This window comes from Macaca mulatta, chromosome 1, assembly GCF_049350105.2.
Source record: "Macaca mulatta isolate MMU2019108-1 chromosome 1, T2T-MMU8v2.0, whole genome shotgun sequence".
NCBI classification, from domain to species: domain Eukaryota; kingdom Metazoa; phylum Chordata; class Mammalia; order Primates; family Cercopithecidae; genus Macaca; species Macaca mulatta.
In genome coordinates, this window is record NC_133406.1 from 42,748,369 (window position 1) to 42,769,460 (window position 21,092).

At 37.8% G+C, this 21,092-nt stretch overlaps 1 protein-coding gene across 2 annotated transcripts; it reads right to left on the bottom strand.

Annotated features, from left to right (window-relative positions):
* Nucleotides 1-20,675, bottom strand: IVNS1ABP (influenza virus NS1A binding protein). 2 transcript variants are annotated; one of them, XM_015121340.3, is made up of 15 exons: nucleotides 20,385-20,675; nucleotides 14,546-14,773; nucleotides 12,869-12,997; nucleotides 12,488-12,657; nucleotides 12,286-12,361; nucleotides 10,986-11,159; nucleotides 10,553-10,678; nucleotides 9,050-9,178; nucleotides 5,093-5,222; nucleotides 4,630-4,854; nucleotides 4,072-4,193; nucleotides 3,852-3,978; nucleotides 3,637-3,768; nucleotides 3,341-3,514; nucleotides 1-1,900 (listed from the first exon to the last, which is right to left on the bottom strand). In XM_015121340.3, exons 3-15 carry the CDS (start codon nucleotides 12,977-12,979, stop codon nucleotides 1,647-1,649), a joined length of 1,950 nt encoding a protein of 649 aa, XP_014976826.1. In that variant the 5' UTR covers nucleotides 12,980-12,997; nucleotides 14,546-14,773; nucleotides 20,385-20,675; the 3' UTR covers nucleotides 1-1,646.
* Between the last annotated feature and the right edge of the window lie 417 nt (nucleotides 20,676-21,092).

The following is a 21,092-nucleotide window of genomic DNA, read 5'->3' on the forward strand; positions in this document are numbered from 1 at the left end:
TTTTAGGCTGAATCCTCAACTAAAATTTTATTTCCTTGTGCTGAATAGAACACATACAGATCCATATTAAAAACAGTCATCATATTAGGCAAATTCAATCTGTCAATGTAGTTTTAGTCCAGAACCAAACCAGTGTTAGGAATTACAGAGTTACCAACCAAACTGATTTCCTTTCCTGGTGGTTCTTTGTGTAACAGATGAGAGAAATAAAGTGGCAGAGTACCAGTGAACATTTGGAGAAAATACCTAATTATTTTCTTCCTAACCCAAGTTAGCCACTGAATAGTCATCTCAGAATAGTCATCACTGAATAGTCATCTCATCCCAGTTGGCCCATTAGGTTCCTGTGTGCCTCATCTTCTGTGAGAAAAAAAAACCTTATATCAATCATTCCTTATTTCAGATGTAAGATGCCGGGTGAGTTATTTTCCCCAAATTTCTTAAGCTCATTACTGGAAAAAAATTTCTCAAAACTTTTAGTAATGAATGAGTGTACAAGCAGCAATTGGATATTAATCCCATGGTGCAAGGATTTCCTGCAAAGTACCTTTAATGTGTTTGCATCAGCAGCAAGCATTAGGACATGCTATTTTGGCACCATAAGTTAGGTGTGTAGCACTACACATTACAGACCAAGTCATCCCAACCAATATTTATCCATAAGAACAGATAAACTGAACAAAAACATAGTTCTGATAAAACCTGCATTCACAACCTAATGTAGTTTAAAATAATTTTTTTTCACAATTGAGGGCTGCTATTTAGGATTGTTAATAATAAAAACAGGGATTATATAGAAGATAAAACACTATTTTTTACTGCTATATGTTCTGCTATATAAAACCCTCAACAAGTCAAAATATTTAAAACCAGTGTTTCAAATACGAAAAATCACACCTATGTTACTGTTCAGTAACTCCACTCAAATAAATGTTAGTACTGCATTCTTGAAGGAAAAAAACTGCAGCTGAGGCAAGAGCTCTGAAGTTTGCACTCAGAGAGTTTAAAAGACCCCTACTCTGCAAACTTGAAGACTGCCACTCTGCTTCAATAACTCCAACCTGCCACATTTTACTTCAATAGGTAAAGCACTCTGCTGAGAATATAAAAAGTTATAAAAAGGCAATCATAAAAGATTAAATATTGGTAGGCATGTCAGCTTCCTTTTAATAAAAACAAAAATAGTCAATGTCATCTATTTAAATAAGTATCCTTTGTTATAGAGTGTTCCAGTTATTGAAAAAGGGCCCTTAAAAAACCAAACTGTCTACATCTTTAAACCCTATCCCTCGTACCCCATAATACACATTTGAGGGAAGAGTCATTGAATGTGCAAATTGGCAAAACAAATGTGGAGGAGAGGGGACTTCTTGAAATGATGTGCCCAATCAATTCTCGGTTTATTCTTTTCCAAAAAGTAAAATAACCAAAGTCTTAAAAATACACAAAACAGACCTTCATCTTTGCATTCCTTTCTAAATAAACACAAAAAGTATGTACAGCATGTTTAATAATATGCAATATGCAAAAGCTTTGTGTTGCTGTTAGCAACATCTATACCCACCCACCCTCCTTATTCACAAGTGTACCTCTACTAAACACAATTACATCACTAAGCCTGTTAGTTTGAGAGGGTCTTAAATTTGTTAAAACTGGAAAATCTTTGTATAGGGGCTCCATTCATTTGACTCAAGGTTGTAGACTTCCACCGTATTCAGAAATTCATTGCCATCGAATCCTCCCACTGCATAAATGGTGTTCCCTACAGTTGCAATCCCAGCATTGCTCCTTGGTGAAGTCATATTTCCCATCATCTTCCACTCATTTCTAGTTGGATCATACATTTCCACACAACTGATGGCATGAGAACCATCAAAGCCACCACATACAAACAGTTTTCCTAAAAGAGAAATGACATGGGGTAAATCCAGAGACTAAAGTATAATAAGGTAAAACTCCCCTAAATCTGTCTTTTGCTTAAAAATCAGTGGTTTTTAAAATAGAAATGCCTGTTCATTCTGTCAAAAAGAATTTATTAAATGCTACTAATATGGCAAATACTCTCTAAGAGCTGGGAATCAAATCAATAAAAAAACCATTCCCATATGGAACTTAGGCAACTTAAAAGGGGAAGGGAGAGGAAGCAGTAGCAGCATCTAAATAAAGTACAATTTTCACAAAAACTCTGTGGTAGTTACTACTATTATTTCAAAGAAGAAAAGAAGCAGGAAGAAGCTGGTCAATTATCCTACAGATGCAGCTACTAAGTAGCAAACCAGAATAGTTCTGTGCACTGGACGTTGTATCAGCCCAATGTACAGAATTAAGACTCAGAAGAGATTATAGGAAAGCAGAAAAATATTTTAGGGCTTTCCAACTGTATAAAATGATTTTGGGGCCAGGTGCGGTGGCTCATGCCTATAATCCCAATACTATGGGAGCCCAAGGTGGGAGGACTGCATGAGCCCAGGGGTTCAAGACCAGCCTGGGCAACACAGTGAGACTATGTCTCAATTAAAAAACAAAATAAAATGATTGTGGTACAGAAATTTCTCCTGGAAACAGAGTTATGACTATTTTCAAATAGATAAAATGTTAGCAATAAATACTCTGTAGCTTAGAAAAAATTTTATTACTGATTCTCAAATTCATTATTTTTTCATTTGACCATCACTTAACCAGCTTGCATTCTATGTATCTGTAAACCACACTGACAAGGCTCTAGGCCAATAGGCCGTGTCTACCCTTAAGCTTTCACCAGTTGAGCCGTAGTAAGCCTACTAAAATTCATCCTGGTACCAAAAACAATGCTAACTTTTAAATTATGGTTATATACTTAGACATTAAATAAAAGTCAATAAAATGGATGTGGAAAGAAAGCTATGTCTACATTTAAAAAGTTTAATACTTTGGAAACTTGTTAAAATAGTCTAAAGGTTATATTTCCAATTAGGTATAGAGTAGACAGTTGGAAAAGACTACGGATTTGCATTTACTTTGTTTTGCAGATCAGATTCTTTAAATTCTGGTTCTCTGGGAAACTCAAAATCCAAGATGATGCATTATGGATATGTTTTATAGAAGAAAATGACTTGGAAATTCACTCAGTGCACCCATCAAAAGACTGGCAAATTAAGTTATATATCAAGTATTATAAGTCTTTGATTAGCAAATGTATTTCTAAAGGACAAATCACCCTAATCTCCATTGCATCACCAGAGATGACTGCTTCTGAATTCTTAACTGTACAACTATAGTTATCATTGACCTTTTCTCTCAGAGTTTTAGAACAAAGTCTTGCCACTATCTACTCTTCACTTCTCCAAATCTCAACACTCACCATTAAGAACAGCCACTCCAGCTCCTCGTCTAGCCACATTCATGGGTGCAATTAAAGTCCAGGTGTTATTTTCAGGATTGTATCGTTCTACTGTGTTCAGACAATTCCAAGATTCTGCACCTCCGATTATGTACAAATAACCACCAAGTTCACAGACTGCAGACTGGTGTCTCCCTACAAGAAAAGTCAAGTCAAGATTATTGCTACATCTCCCAGACTTTAAGTGTGTACTACACATACTGTTAATTTAAAGGTCTTTAAAAAAAAAAAAAAAAAAAGGAAAAAAATCAACTTACGAATGTTAAGAGGAGCACAGCTCGTCCACAACTTTGTTACAGGATCAAATACATCACAATTTTTCAGTCCTTTTTGACCATATGGATCAGAGCCACCAACGATGTATAATTTTCCATCCAGAGCACACACTCCTATGTAAGTATAAAATAAAGTTATATATTGATAATTTATTTATCATATTTAAATACTGGATATCTCAGGAGAAAATTATTACCTGCATTACAACGGTTAGTTCTCAATTCTGGAACAGGAATCCAGTCATCTATGTTTGAATCATACATCTCTCCACAACTCAGGTCATCTGAGTGGCCATTTGATCCACCTACCACATAGAGCTGGCCCTATGCCAAAAGTGAGAGATGAGAATTTCCAATATCCTGAAGTTATGAGGAAAAAGCTAAATATAGGTTGCTCCTGGAACATGATGTGCTTACCATAAGTACAGCCATTTGAAATCGGGCTCTTGGTGTTCTCATGGGAGCAAGAAAGGACCAATGATCTGTATGTGGGTCATAGCATTCGACTGTTCGAAGACATTCCTCTCTGTTATAGCCACCTGGTAAAAAATAAAACCATATAGACTTATGTTTAAAGTATTAAACTGGGCCATGGTTTCTAGTCCTGTAAGTTTAAGAAATCTGCACAATGAGAAAAAGTATTAAAACTTTTTAGGGATGCCTTAGTTGATCTTTTAACTTAAGTGCTTGTAATAGCTAAAAAAATAACATTATCAGTATAAGTAAACTGCTTAAGTCTTGGCTTGAAAATTAGAAAAATTTAGCCACGACATAATTTTTTTTTAAATTAGAGACAGACATTGAACTGAAGGTTAGCCATATTCAATAGTATTGTTATTTCCCCTGTCTTATTGGATTGCCATGAAAGATGGCATATTAAACCCTCTTTTGAAAGTTTGCATGTTACAAAAATGCCCATCTACATGCTTAGCCAGTTGACTGCTTCTGTTATGTCACTCATCCTTCTGTTCTTACCTGCAGCTATGAGTTTGCCATTCATCTCTGCTGTTCCTAGACCAGATCGTGCGTACTGCATAGGAGACATGGGCTTTTCGATCAGCTCATCTTGTTGCATCTCAAAGCTTAAACTCTTACTTAGTTTTGGAGTACTTGTTGGTGAGCTCTGTGGGCTATTTCTCCCATGAAGAAAAATGACACAGAATACACCATCCAGCACAGCCAGGCACAAGTAAGTGTTATCTGTAAGCACAAGAATTCCAGGTTTAAGATGTAATTATTACTTTTGGTTGGTGTATATGATCCTGAATTGGACTCCACAGTCTCCACATCCCAGACTGGAACAATCTGCTCTCATTTTCCAAATTTAATTGCTTCTGAGTTTTTTCCTCGAGTAGTCAATTTAAAAGGTATTAAATTGGCAACACTCCTTCTTAAACATAGGTAAGCTGAAAACAACTGGCAAGTGCCATATACTTACTTGAAGTCTTTTCTGAAGCAACGATTTTCCACTCATGCTTAGGGCTTTGTACTGTAGCATTTGGAGAAGAGAGACATCCAGTTGAACTGCTACTTATCTGCTTATGGCCATTCTCACGTGGTGGCTTTTTCTGCAAAATCAAAAGGTAGCTACAGAAACCTAGCCAAAGACCACATCTGATGTACCTTTGTTCCTGAGCTATTCCACAACACTGAGTATCCTTCACCTATATGACATTTATAGGACGCTAACTTTAACTCAAGCCAGCACTTTCCAAATGACACAAATTACTGGCATACTTCCACCTCCACTTAATGATGAGACAACTACACCTAAACAATTACCCTAGGTAAGAAAAAGCTCAATTTTAACAATTTGAAAAACATGTTGCAAATCAAGACCTCAATAGAAGAAAGAAAAAAACCAATCTATAATTGATATAAGCTCACAGATTTTTATATTAAGTATAGAATCTTCTAAAAGAATGTTGTAAATTTAAAATAGTATGAATTAACAGAGAATACATTTAACCCACTATTTTCATGAAACTGTCAAACCTAACTAAATCATATGTACAGGTATCCTTCATACAATGCCAGCAAAACGTAAGCAGACATAGATTCATCCGGTTTCTCTGAAAGTACTTTACAGGAAAAAAGTGGCAATTACAAGAAACACTTAAAAGAATATTTCTTTAGGTATTATAGAGTGGTTTTCTAGACAAAATTACATCAAAACACAAGAAACAGTAATCAGAAATGAAACATTACTAAAAACAACCAAATATTCACAAAAGTAGAATATACAGGAACACTAAAGAGGGAGAAATGAACAAAGCTGCCAATATCCAAATAATTGTAAGAGAACTACTTTACACATGTGTTCTCACGTATGAGTTTTCCATGATGGTTTCCTTCCAATTACTTTAGCCTTTGCCACTTCCAAAGGATATGATCTTTTGGAATTGGAAGAGTAAAGACTACTCTGAGAGGAACTGCCAAATGAACAGGTAGCACCTTCAGCTCCTGGCCTAGTTTGCTCATCCCACTTGTGCTGGTCCAGACGGCCAGACCACAAGGATAGGTAAAATTTCTAATGGAAATTTCTGTTGCTAGTGGAAGCAAAAAGCCACATAACAAGTAATAAAAAAAAAGATTTTGGTAGCTACTTGAAGCTATAAGAAAAAGCTATATCAAAAGTTAGGCCTGAGTGTGGTTACAACATACATAGGCTATTCTGAGAAAAGGCAGGGAATATATCATCAAGGGTTATCATTAAATTCCACTTAGATGTTTATTATGTACCTAGGTATTACTAGATACTTTATTTACATCATCTTTTTTAGTCCAGTGAGGGTGATATTATCTACCCATTTTATAGATAAAAATACTGAAACTCAAGAAGATACGCATTGCCCAAGGCAATACAGCTAAAAGAAAGACTAGGACTTATGAAGATAAACCCCACCCTTTTTATACTATGACAAGTTACGTCATAGTATGAAACAGATTTACACTATGACAGGCTGTTTTCCAGTTTTTCACTGTTACTAAAGTTGTGAATGCATCTGTTCATATCACTTTTATACTATGAATATTAAGAATAAAAAATAAGGTTAGACTTATCTAACCTTATCTATTATTATGAATTACAAAGTACATAAAACCTCATCCCAACCTATGGGAAGAAGGGATCCAAATATCACAAATGGATGATGCTTACATTGAGGCTGTATTGGGGTAAGAAAACTGTTCTAATATACAAACTATAATTAAGAGAAAATGACTGTGGAAGAGAAAGGCCCTATAGCAATGCTTCATAACAATGCCTAATAACAAACATAATATAGAAATGCTGGTTAAATCCTTTATATGTAAAGGATATATCCCTAAACCTTATTTTACGTGACCTCCCAGAGGATTTGACAGTGTACAGTTTAGTTCTCCTTCAAATTTTCTTCTCCTACCTTAGGCAGCTTTTACAACATGATTAGATTCTTATTGTCCTGTAACTTTTCTAATGGCTTCTTCTCAATGTTCTTTTTCTTTTCTTGAAGTCTAACATGTGTCCCTCTCATCCTCTTCAATTCATGATCTCTATTCATGGCATCACATTCTAATGAGTCACACATGTCAGAATCCCACTTACTCTCAAATTCTTCCTTTTCCCTCATCTTGCTAAGCAATCACTAAGGCCTGCTAAGTCAACCTTTGTTAATATAAATGTCTACTTATAGACATACATAAAAAATCCATCCTTTCTCCTTCATACCCCTAGATTAAGCCCTCATCATTTTTTTAAAACCTGAACTACTACTGGCAATAGTCTATAAACTGGGCTCAAACTTTTATTGATCTTCTGCATCTGGTTATAAAAACAGGAAGGGTCCAAGGCAACAATTTGAGAAAATAAAAAACCAGAAATCAGTTGGAATATCCCAGCCCAGAGACTGCCACCTAATAGTTAGACTGTTCCCCAGTTTTTCACTATTACTAAAGTTGTGAATGCATAACTTTCATATCACTGTAGTCTTACCTAAGGCTTCCCACTGCCTATAGGATAAAGTATAAGCCCCATTCGATACTCTTTGCTATCTAACACTTCTCCCTTTATCTGCTATGCAGACTCCTCTAAATCCTAAGACTGCTCAAAAGTTACCTCTTGTGTGAAATATCCCTGGCTTCTCTCCTGTCTCATTGTGTCCTCCCCTTTAGGCCTTTCATAGCTACCCCTTATAAGCCTGTATTGTTTTGCCCACTCTTAGAAGGTCCTACAAGCAGAAACTGTCTCTTAGACACATTTTTGTGTTGCCATACCGAACTATGGCCTGCCATTTATTGGGCACTCAACCTCTCTGCATGTTGAAAACATACTTTTAAAATGTTAACTCGAAATGTTTAGAGTTAAGGGGGAAAATATCCTCAATATATTCAAAATGTACAAACTAAGTTCTCAACTAATTCAAATTCCAAAACTTTTAGAAAATAAAGATATTCACCCACTATTGCCACAGGACACCAGAGAGCTAACACCTGATAATTTGTAACCATATAGGCTACTACTAAGTCTACCACTTACCCTCTGATTTTTAAAGAAAAGCATTCCTCAGTCTGGGTTGAGTCAACTAGTTTATAGCTTGTCCCTCAAAAACATAATTTGAGCTAAAGGCCAAATAAAAAGAGGCAAGAGAAAGGCTGCCAGGATGCTAGAAACTTTCTCTTCTTGATTTGGGTAGTTTTTACACTGGTAGGTTCACTGTGTGGCAATTATGACTTGTGTACTTTTCTGTATTTGTCCATAAACTTAAAAAGTTTAGACCTGAGAAGTTTGTTCTCTAGTAATTGTTGATAATGTGTCTGAATAATTATGTGTTTACCCGTAGGGGAGAAATGAAATTGGATTTTATAAAATGCAAAGTAACTCAATCGGCACAGTGGAACTCTACTATATTTTAATTCATTTTGGTTAAGAAACATCTAGATCAGGTTGTAACATATGATCAACCACTTTTAAACTTACTACATTGTATAGTCCATTACCTATACCATTTCTAATTTCCAGTGAGACAGCTCAGTAGTTAAGGTAACATCCAAAATTTCTTTCATAGCCATCAACAATTTAAGTCCCCCTGCCCCTTTTTTAAAAAAACTGAGTTTATCAGTCATGCCTGCCACAAACAACTACTTTTCATAATCTTCCCAAATAATTTCTATATTGTTCCATCTTATTGGTCTTTACTATTTGTAATTCCTGCTTTATGAGGAAAAAATTTCAATAGGGTTTCCTAATTCGTTAATATCTTTTCATGTGGCAAAAATACTAACTCTAAGATATGCTTGTTTTCTCCCAAAAATGTTTCTGTCCAGTTATACCAATGAAATTGGTCTACTTTCCTTTATTAAAGGAAAATTTAAGTATGCTATCAAATTCTCTAGTCAAATTTTAACCTGAGGTTACCTCAGACTGTGCAATGTGTACCTGCACAAACTGAATGTGGTCATCATCACTGCCAAACACCTCAGCCTGTCCATCTAGTAGGTTCCCATCAAGCAGCTTGTGATCAGCTGAGTAGTACAAGGTTTGAACCTGCAAAACAGCAACAGAACACCCATGTGGCTACGGTCACCATGGCTACTCCACTAGTATGCAGATTACACAAACGCCTCAAGGTAACCTCCAGTGTGCTTCTTGAACTTCTTGACATATTACTCTGGCAGGATCCGGAGGTAAAGAAAAATACATGTCATGGTGGTAAAAATTTAAAAAAAAACAAAAATAAAAAACCAAAATCAAATACAAAATCTTTCAATACTGGCTGAAGAGTCGTTGGCTTGATTGGCTTGAAAGAAATCTTCATTTTTTTCATAGCTTCTATCATATAACAGTAAGAAAAAAAGCACTAGTACAATATATACTCTTAAATAATATACATATTTACAATAAAATACTGAATATAGTTTACACCTTTGCAGATAAGTGGTCTGGTTTGCATAAACATATTTCCTTCCTGTAAGCAATGTCAAGAAAAACAAAGAAAAAACAAATGCAAAATTTCAAGCAAGCTGTAGAGTTATCTCCATTGACAGATGCAAATATATAGCAAATGCATCTGACTTTCAAGTGGGAATCATAGAATTTAAAGATAATCTGTTAGCCCTTTTAGAACATAATGATGACAGTGTTTCTGCAGGCCTAACAGATTTGGTAAGCTCTCAAAGGAACTCTGAAATGTTTAAGTGGAGAGAGAAACTCAAGGTTACTCCACTGCTCCACCTGCGTGTTTTCAATTCCCACCATTTCTCCATCAATTTTGTTTATCTTGTGTATTTTTTTAAAAAGTAGCCCAAGTTAAGTGAGTGACTATATGTATGAACAACACCATTGAAAAACACACAGCTTTAAAGACAAGAATCCTGTAAAGGAGTAAACACCATTAAATCATCATCGTTCTCTGCCCACAGCGGATTTTTCTTAGGAGAACTGGGGCAGGACTGCTGCTTCTTTACGTGTCAATACACTTGAGGTTTCTTCTTGTTTCTTCAGTCTTGGGTATCCTAGTTTTGTTAATAAACCTATGGGGAGATAAATCAATGGGGAGGAACAACCATTAGAAGCTTTTACCTACTTGTCAAATTTAAAGCAAAAACCTGTGAAGAAAAATTAAGAATCTACAGAAAATTTCAGTACCACTTCCCATTTCTAAAGCAAATTACAAGCTACTTTAAAGAAAGTTAACAGCACATAATAAGCAAAGAAATAAAAAAAGAAAAGCAGAAGACCAAACTGAACAGTTCATTCAGCTCACCTGGACACCCCCCCTGTTTCTCAGCTTAGGGGTACCTATAGCAAAATTTAAATTCTTTAGGGTCATGGTTATAAAATAAAAGTGAAAGGGAATCCTTCATGTTATAGCAAAATAATTTTTAAAAGTGGTTGAATCCCATTTACTTTAAAACTAACCTCTTCCATCAGCTCTTCCAGACTGTCTCCATTCTCCCAGATGCTACGCTGCACCCAGTTGATTACCTTTGTATACAATTTGCCATTGCTGGGCAAGCAAACATTATCTTCAAGCATTACCTCCAACTAGAATTGGAAAAAACAATGACATGGATCAGTGTTGGGCTTCTAGTTCTCAGCTTAATTCCCAATTTCATAATAAAGTTGTCACAGATGCACAATTCATTCCATACATTTACTCTAATTTGTAAGGAACCAGTAATCAAAAACAAAGTAAACAAACTGGTAGGTAGAAACTCATTACGCTGATAAGAACAACAGTATAATTTCAATGTACCATTTCATAATCACTACTCACTTGCTTGAAACACAGACCAAGATTCCATGCCTGGAACTAGATAGTATACATCTGTTTATAGAGTTCACTCCTTACCTTTAGCCTTGGAAGCTTAAGAAACTCCTCCTCTTCCGAAATTTGTAACAAATGCTCCTGAATATAAGCATCAACTTTATTCAACAAACGGGAGTCTCCCATACAACTTGCAAAATTTCGGTAAGAGATGCAGCTGGTAACATCCATTCTTGATAGTAAATAATCACCACAAACCTTGGAAAAGAAATATATGAGTGCCAACACTTACATATCTTTTATTCAACAAATATTTAATGTTCAGTGTGGTAAACACTATATGAAGATACAAAGATGAAGCAAAAATCACTGTCTTAATACAACAAATGTAATAGTGGTAATAACATGTATACAAATGATAAACATCAAATTATGCTATACAGATATTTAAGTTTTAGTTTAAGGAGAGATGCAACAAATTGAAATGCTATGTAAGTTCACATAAGTATTTTCAAGTAGAATAATGTGGTAAGGCTTCATGAAACAGTATCTGAACTGGGCTCTTCAGGAGAGATGATATTGAATGCAGACAGAAGTAGAGAAGATGCTGCAAACAATTTAATTTGGTTGGAGAAAAGATAACTAGGAAATAGTTTTGGAAAAACAGCAACTATATTAGGGAAAATCTAGAATACTAAATTCAGGGATACGTGCTGTAAATTAAGGAAGGATTTTTGAGCCAAGGAGTGGTATTAGAAGAAGGGCTAGCAAATCAAACTTTTTCTTAAAGGCCCAGATAGTAAAAGCATTTTAGGCTTGTAGACCATACTGTTTGTCACAACTGCTCAATTCTGTCATTGTAGCTGGAAAGCAGCCTAGACCATATGTAAATGAACACACATGGTTGTACTGGAATAAAACTTTATAAAAATAGGCAGCTGGCTGGTAGGCCTTAAGTTTACTGGCCCCTATACATTAGGGGATTAAATGCCTATTTTCCAAAAGTACTTTTTACTATTAAATTCTAGAAGGAATACTTTTAGAGAGCACAGGAAGTTTAGGAGAACACAGAATTGAGGACATAAGTTATGTGATTAACTCTTAAGAAAAACATTTATTTTAATTCATGCTATCAAAGGCTGACATAGCCACCCTACCAGAGAAGACTGCTGAAAGGGTAAGACTTTAGCCCAAGTTATCTGAGAAGTGTGATCTTGCTACATTATTATAGCCAAACAGTTAAAATAACATATTGATTATTCTGAGGGAAAAAAGGGACATTTTCAATTCCTTGAGACTAACAAGATGTTTCATGATAAATTCAGCATTGCAATAACACAAAATAAGACTCCATAAGTGATTTTATTTACTTCTGATACTCTACCTGCTTTACTCGATCCATCTTCAGCTTTTTTGCTGCAGAATAAACATCTTTTACCAATTCCTTATCTGCTTTCAACCTATTAAAAAAAAAGTTATTTATGATGCCAAAGCCTTAAAACACACTTAATTTAAATATATGTAGCAAGACTTGGAATTTTCTGAAGATATTCCCTAATTATATGGTTTACTTCAAATGTACTTACTGAGCAGTGTAGGCATAATTCAACAAGACTTCAACAGCTTCTGGATTGAGATCATCAAATTTAACATGAGAAATTCCATGAGGATCACTATCACTATTAAAGATTTCAAATAAATAGGGACTGCAGCAAGCTAGCACTGCTCTGTGTGCTAACATTTCATGGCCACAGACCTGAAATTATGAAGAATTATAATTATAAGTAGTGTGGATTATGTGCTTCTCTAGCTAATTACTACATCAGATTGCTTTATCTTACATTTCTCAGTATTCTTTTAAAAAATCATTTCATTAAATGCCTATGTAAAAGAAAATAAGCAAATCTAAGAACTTATGGCTTTTAGTAATAAAAAATTCTATAAATTTTGAATTAAGTTTTAAATACCTGAAGTCGAACATCACAGAACTGGCCACTTTTCCTCAGGGCATTTAATTTGGCAACAGAAGACTCAATAAAATTTTCATCCTCAAACATCAAATATCCATTGGGAATCATTTTTCCTTATAAATTTGGCTAAATGAAAAGAAAGCCGAGTTATTTTACTTGTAAATAATGGTTTTGAAAATATAATGCTAAAGAGTAATACAGTCTCTTTATTCTCAAATTCCATCCTATAAATGATACATAAAAATTTCATCACACAAAAACATAGCTGAAACAACACCTGTGCTGAATGTCCAAGTCTTTGTTCCCTAATACTTTGGTCATAAGACTTTCAAAAGATTCAAACAGTAGCAGCTATCTCAACAATTTTGGCTGGGTTCCCATGCCTATTAAGCAAATTGATTCTGAAGGGAAGGAAATGAAACTCCATCCTGCCCAAACCCATATAACAAGTAACCTAAAAGCCTGAAAGGGTAAAATAGCCAGTACATATAGGTTTCCTTGGATTTGGGCTCCTGTCATTCCTTTACCCACAAGTGAGAAAAACCATTATTTATCCTAATCCTGCCCCTTTTCAGTTTCCTTAAAGGGCCCCCAATTTGCTCCTAGTCTTCAAAATTATATACAGTCAAGATTTATATGCAGAAAATTGCCTAATTTCTTCCTCCCTTGCCATATACACAGACTTAAAAAGTCTGATTAGTCTTGTCACTGTATCTACAAAATGATTTTTATAAATGTTTTGAAACATAAGTGATTAAAAATGAACTTATATTCTGTTCCTTTCATATATTCTAAATCACTTATCTCATCAGATTATATAACTATAAATGGGAACTTAAAACTTTTTTGCATTTTACCATTACTTATAAACAACTGACTAATGACTACACAAAATGCATAATTAAAAAACAGTAATAGGCCGGGCGCTATGGCTCACACCTGTAATCCCAGCACTTTGGGAGGCCGAGACAGGTGGATCATTTGAGGTCAGGAGTTCAAGACCAGCCTGGCCAACATGGTGAAATCCTGTCTCTACTAAAAATACAAAATTTAGCCAGGTGTGGTGGTGGGCGCCTGTAATCCCAGCTACTTGTGGGGGCTGAGGCAGGAGAATCGCTTGAACCCAGGAGGCAAAGGTTGCAATGAGCCGAGATTGTGCCACTGCACTCCAGCCTGGGCAACAGAGAGACTCCATCTCAAAAAACAAAATAAAGAACAGTAATAGGGAGGCCAAGGCAAGAAGATTGCTTGAGCCCAGGGGTTTGAGACCAGTCTGGGAAACACAGTGAAATCCTCTATCTACAGAAAATGTGAAACCCGTCATGGTGGCGGCGCACACCTCTAGTCTCAGTTACTAGGAAGGCTGAGTCAGGAGAATCACTTGAGCCCAGGAGTTCCAGGCTGCAATGAGCTATTATCCCACCACTGCACTCCAGCCTGGGCAACAGAGTGAGAGCCTCTCTCTCTAATTTAAAAAAAAAAAAGGCAGTAAGAAATTTTACTTTGAAGTCAAAATATAGAAAAGAAAAATACGAAAATGTTTTTTATACTCAAATGATTACTGACTTCTCTGCCTTTAAAAAAAAAAGTATGAAAGGTTTACTGTACTCGACATATCGTCTTCAGAAAAACAATATGTCTTAATACTGGACTAGGCAGAGAATATTCACTTACCTACTCTGTTGGTGGCAAATGTATTTCTGGGAACTCTTAAGTAATCCAAGGACAAAGGAGTGTTAAAAGGCGCACTTCGTCAGGGTATGAAGACAGGTGGTTGAAGTGAAGGCAGATGTGTCTTAAGCTCTAATGGTGATTCCAAAACTATCAGGCTTGAAAATGATGTAATCAAGTCCTTAAAAGCTATAGACACGAATTTCTTCTGTGATAATGGTGCATCATAATCTATAACAATGATAAATTTGAGTTATTCAGAATGATCAAAGACTCATTGATCTAGGTAGAGGAGATCATGTAAAACAAGTCCTGATCTTCAAGAGATTTGAGCTAAATGGCAAAAATATTCGCATTACATAAAAAAAGAACACAAATGCAATTCCACATAAACATTTTTCATTTAACTTGTAACAACCCAAGTGATCTAAAAAAAAAAAAAAAGCCAGTCCTTTCCCAAAGACCGGGGACTAATGACGTGTTTATGAGAGGTCTAAAAGCACAAGACTTACAGAACAAATGTCAATACTGTTTAACTCTAATATTCTTTACTATTAATTTCCAACTAATATGCCAACATGCGATCTGTTTTGAGCCAGCAAGCAACCTTAGGCATTATTCCCAAGCATATATACTGTGTTACTGTTCCTCAAAATGAACTCTGCACTTCCCAGACTCTGTTAAGTTTGTTCAAGTTCTTCTCTCTACCTGGAAGGCCCTTAACCCAACCTATGCCAGAGGAAATTTTACAGCCATAGAGCCTGTGCCAAATGCTCCCAGTTGGGAAGCAGTTTCTCCTCATGTTCCACATATAGAACCCTCTCTGAGAGGTATTTATGATCTTCCAGCTGGTCTATTTCATGCTGTATTTATATATACTTGTTTATCTTCCTTGACTCATGGGCAAAGCTTCTGTCTTGTTCATCTTTTGTATCCATCCCATCTCCTTTCTACCAGGACTAGCCTAAAATCTTGAACATAAAGATGAGTAATTTGTTAGAACAAACTAAACAGAAGGGAAAATACTGATGCCTGTGCTTTGTATGATCATTTTTCTCATATACCGTAATAAACTACCAATGGAATCATTCTGGTTCAAACCTAATCTTCAAGGTAATCAGTCCTCCTACCTATTCTCCCTCCCTCGTTTTCACATCATCAATTACTAGTGTCATATTCAGATGGTACTTATTTTTTAATCACCTGAACTGCTATTACACCACTATTAATTCTGGAAACCAGAACTAAGAAATAACTTACCTGAAATATGTGCAAATATATTCATTTTTATGGATATATTATCTGTCTTATACATCAATACAACAATTCTAAATCTAACAATTATGTCAAAGTGAATAATCACTTACCACGGGACTCCACTGCAGGCTGGTCCAGTTCAAATTCAACAAACCTACTATGTTTAGTTCAACATGTGTCCTAACAGGTTTCTCTGTAACAGGTTTCATTTCAAGGAAACCCAAGAATGCCAATTCAGGTTGGGATTGTTATGAATGCTTACCCCTGCATTAAAACTGTATCACAGCATTAGGTAATATTGATTTCCTCTGCTCTACCTTTTATCTAGGTTAGTTAATTTGGCTTTTCTCAAGAAACTAGTTCTAGCAAATGTTTTCCAAATATACACAATTCTTTGTACACAGAGAGAACACACTACCCTAAAGAAACCTTCAAACATTTTCAGCCAAGACCTGGCTCAAGCTAAGAAAATTTTCATATATATATGATATATACTGGCATGGTCAACTCACAGGCATAGTTGGCAACTCCTAACTTCAGTTTCATAAACTGCTCTTAAGAGTAAGAGGAAGGAGTCCCCATGCAAATTGTTATATTAAAATGCATCCTCTGAAAAGCCAAAAAGATAATATGAAGGTACTATTTTAAACTTTGACCAGTTTTATTCATTTTTTACTTGTAAACTTGATCTAACCAAAAACAAAAATGGTATCCATTTACTATATTTGACAAATTGAATGTTCTACCTAAAATTTATTTTGGAAAAAAATGGTTAAAATTACCGCAGCCCTTGGAGAAAACACTGGAGAATTTTTGGGGCGATTTGCATCAGACAAATTTGTACAATATTATTATGAGTTTTGTAGTAAAATGAATCCTATATTTAGTACTTGATTTTTATTTATTTTTTACTCTAATTCCATGACATTATTAGTACCTCGTTTTTAGTACATCAGGGTCATAATATGAACCTCATCTCTTTAATATCTACTGATCAGAGTACAAAGCTACCTGATTTTAAAAGCCAGCCCAAATCTAGATGACATTTAAGTTAATGCAAACTTATTTTATTTAATTATTGTCCTCATACACTATATTCCTACTTCCCACCCACCTCAAGAATCAGATCAATTTTGGAGGGGATCAGATCAATTCCTGTTGCAAACCATGTTTTTGAAAGTTCACATTTACTTTCATTAAAGTGAGCTAGGGCAAATCAAGAGTTTTAAACTACTCCCCAAACTGACAGGGGATCTTATTTGGTCTATAAAACTCAAGCATGATAACTAGTGGAATTTAAAAAATGGGGAAAATTGTTTTCTTTGAAAATCCAAACCAAAAGCCCAAACATCCCAGAGTCATATAAGAATATAAAACATAGAATTATTTGGTATTTAAAATATACTTTCAACTAAATCTACACCTAGGTCACTATTCTTACACACTGAAAACAAGGATCTAATGCAATATATTCAGATAAATTCAGGATACTTCTATGGCCACTGCAAGGGATATCGAAGACTCATAAATGAGTAATTAAACTGCTTTAATAACACCCAGAAGAAGTTCACAGCCCAGAAAGATTAGCTTAACTGAAATACAATTCAACAGGCCTTATCAAAGTTGTTAAAAAGGCACAATATGTCCTCTGCTAACATTTTTCTCTGGCCTTCAGTAAGAGCAAGATAAAGCAAAAGGCAATCATTTGAGGGCAGTCAGCTCCCACCAAGTAGCCATCAACTGCAATTTTAAAGGAAAGACTTTATAATACAAAGTAAATCAACAAATCTTTTTAAAACCAGAAGTTACAGCTTTCCAATGTAACCTCTAAAACCACCATCACTCACCATCCATGTATATGAAAACTCACTGAACTCATTCATTCCATCCAATGCTCATAGTTTTGTAATTCTTTCACTACAACACAAACATATTTGCACCAAATGTGAAGGCACAAACTGAAATGGAATGCTCGTATCATAACACAATAAAAGTTAACTCAGTTCTCTAACCTTGAACACTTCACAGGGCAGTCAGAAAGATAAAACAAGCTATGAAAATAGCTTGAACAGAAAGGAAAAAAGGTATTAGCAAATATATTCCAGAAATGGCAGCTATTTCAGTTTCAACAGATTGTAGATTTGCAGGATGCATATGGTCATAGTGGGCAACGAAGTAAGAAAGCCTAATTCCAAGGTTTAAACAATGCTAAGCATGGAAAGCAGATGAAGGATTTAAACAAGGAGGCATAGGGCATCCTAGCAGAAATGTTGGGGATGGTCTAGAGGAATGAGTAAAGCATGGAAACAGGGCAGTTAAGATTCTGTACACCCGTGCTCCTTTAAGGCAGTGAGGACTTAAGATATTTTATTTTAGATATGTGGCATCCTTATTAAAATCAATTATCAAAATTAAGATATGTGGTATCCTTATTAAAATCAGTTACCAAAAAGCGTAACACAAAGTCGTTTATAGTTTGCTACATGGAGAAGGGAAGGAAAGGAAGAATTTGGTTTGAGACGTTCTAATGCTGAGGTATCTGCATGTTAATAACAAAAATATAATAGTATGATGTTAAGTATAGGTTCAGAAACATTTACAAGATATACAACTTGTAGTTTACAAGTGTGTATTTTCTGTTGTTCTAACAAAAACCCAGAAATCACTCTCTTACAATACCTTCAATTTACACACACACACTAGAACATGACATCGTGGGAAGACCCCCAACCTTTAAGAATTCCTATTTGCAGGATTTGACTATACAATCGCACTGCTAAAAAGTGGATGAAATGACTTACTTAGAGTTACTTCATCTTAATATCAATTATTAAGATACTTCCTTAACAGGAAAGCATATTTAAAAACGTATTTGCAAAACTACATTTAATTACCATCTAACAAATCCTTCAAGCAAGAAAAACAAAATCCCACCTTCCAAAACCAAGTAGCCAAAAAGACTAATTTAAAACTAAGACTAAAACCTGAAATGTTTTGTCTTGGGGGGAAAGCTAGAAAATCAACTACAAATTATTGGCTATAGAAATTAGTATCTATCAGTTAACTAGAGATTTCATTTATTAGGAAAACACAGGAAAACCATTCCAGGGCTCTCTTTGGTCAGTGGCTCAAGTTCCGTTTACCTCTGGCTACCAAATTATGGACTTGATAAGTAGCCTGCCAGCTGGCATTAAATGATACTAGTCTCAATCCAATTCTAAAGTCCGTGTTTACCTCACGTCCAGACTTAACCAATACAACTACTCCTTCAGTATCTTTAAGACAGAAGTGTCAGCAGGCTTTAGCCTAAAAGTAATCATCAGTATTTTGTTTTTCCTAAATCAATCACTGGTGCTAGAATTATTAAAAGAAAGCATGGCCTGTGGCACTCTAGTCTATGCTGTACTTATTCATCTGTTAAGAGTGGTACTAGGCTTCCAGAGTTGTCATCTATTAGTAGACAGAAGATCACAACACAACGAATAGCTTGACGCCAAGGTGTTCTAAAGCTCCATCACTGCAACAGACATGAACAAAATGCGCCCTCTTGGACATCTGCATTTCTCCTTGAAATGTCAGCTGCCTCAAACCAATAGATACGTCCACTACGGACCGGGGCGGGGGGCGGGGGAAGTAAATGTAGTTCTCAACTAGTGGTTCAATTTACCCTAGGTTCAACCCTCAGCCTGATACCTTCCTATCTATCATCAAGAGCTTATAATCAGAGACACTTAACCAAAAGCGTGGAGGGACGGAAAAAGAGCAAATCTTGCCACTTATTTCTTTCATAAAAAAGAAAAAGCGTCCCAGGCCTTCCTCCGCGCGCGGTCAGGCCCGCGCCCACTCCGAAGGCTGCTAGGCGAGGCCCCCAGCGCCCGCACACCCCCGCCCGGGATTGGCCAGCCCTGCAGTCACTCAGTACCGACACGTCAGGGCAGCCGCTCCCTCCCTCCTCCCGCCCCCTTCTCCCCGCGCTTGGCAAGAAAAGCGGGCAACGTGGAGCGGGAACAAAGGACCCCGCGGCCCACGGCGATCGGGGACTCCGTGCCACCCTACTCCAGGCCCGGGGCTGGCTGCCCGCCCACACGCGCCAAGTCCTGGGAGCTCTTCCAGAAGAGAATCCCACACCCCAGGCAAACCCAAGGAGAGGCGTCCGCTCCTGACAGCAAGAACGGGGAGTCCCGCGCCCTCCTTCCGGCTGGTCATCCCCTCCCGGCGGCGCCCTAACCAGGCCTCCCAAAACCCTTCGAGCAAAAAACTCTCGTTCCTCCCAGCCTGCCTCCCCCGCGCCAGTGCAGAAAAGGGGTTCGAGCCTCCGCGCTCTCCGAGGCGGCCAGCGCCCGCTCTCGGCCGCCAACGCGACTCGGCAACCATGGCAGCGCTGGAGCGCCGGCCCAGCGCGGCGCGGGCTTCACGTCCCAGAGGGCGGCGGCGGCGGCGGCCGCCGCTTGGGGCTGCCTCCTCTGATGAGGACACCGCTTCCGCGCCTCCTACCCTCTTCCCATCCGCCGGCGCCATCCCCTCATCTCGGATTCTAGCCGCGCCCTGTCCCTCATCTGCCGTTCGTAGAACCAGCGCGTATTACCTGGTTCATCTCTGAAGAGATGGAAACATTCATCTCTAGAGCTTCGATGGGAAGCAGGAGGAAGCGGGCGGGAATCAGCCCAACGGAAGGCGCCAGGAGGCGGCGGAAGGGGGGAGCGGTCAAGTAGAAGGACAAGGGTCCAGTCCGTGGAGACTGAGAGGAGTGGGGAGCGCCACCGAGAACTCGCGGGAACTCGCTCGCTCGCCGACACAGCCGCGCCGAAGCAGCAGGCGCAGAAACTGCGCTCAGCAGCTCTGAGCGACCGACCTCCACGCGCCACCGGGAGACACTGCCTCTGCCGCCGCCGACCGCTCGCGCCGCACCCCCTTGCACGTCACCACGTGCGCCGCCGCCGCCAACCCCTCCCAGCCCGCTTCCGTCTCGAATCCATCTGCAAATCACAGGCGAGCCCCATAAAGATCCCGCTCTAGGCCCCGCCTCCGCCCGCGGCCCCGCCCACATCCCGCCCCGCCCTCCTCCCTCTTCGACTGGGGTTCCTTCTTTCTCGGTGCAACTAGGTCAGCGCAAGGTGATCTGAGGAGATAGGCGGCGCTCGGGGGGCGCCCTCGTTCTTTATCGCGCGTTTGTCCCTCCCTCCGTTTCTTGCCCCACACCCTCACTTCGTCCAGTGCGTTGCCTGTCCCGGAACTGGTTCCCTCCAGCCGCCCTCACCTGTTCTGACTTCCCCTCGAGGCACAATAGCCTGAA

Excerpts from the sequence above, each read along its gene's own strand:
- IVNS1ABP (XM_015121340.3), bottom strand. The coding sequence starts at position 12,979 with ATGATTCCCAATGGATATTTGATGTTTGAGGATGAAAATTTTATTGAG. Across the intron at positions 10,679-10,985 it reads TTAAGCTTCCAAGGCTAAAG|TTGGAGGTAATGCTTGAAGA; the intron begins GTAAGGAGTGAA and ends TTCCAATTCTAG. Across the intron at positions 1,901-3,340 it reads TGGAGTGGCTGTTCTTAATG|GAAAACTGTTTGTATGTGGT; the intron begins GTGAGTGTTGAG and ends TTTCTCTTTTAG.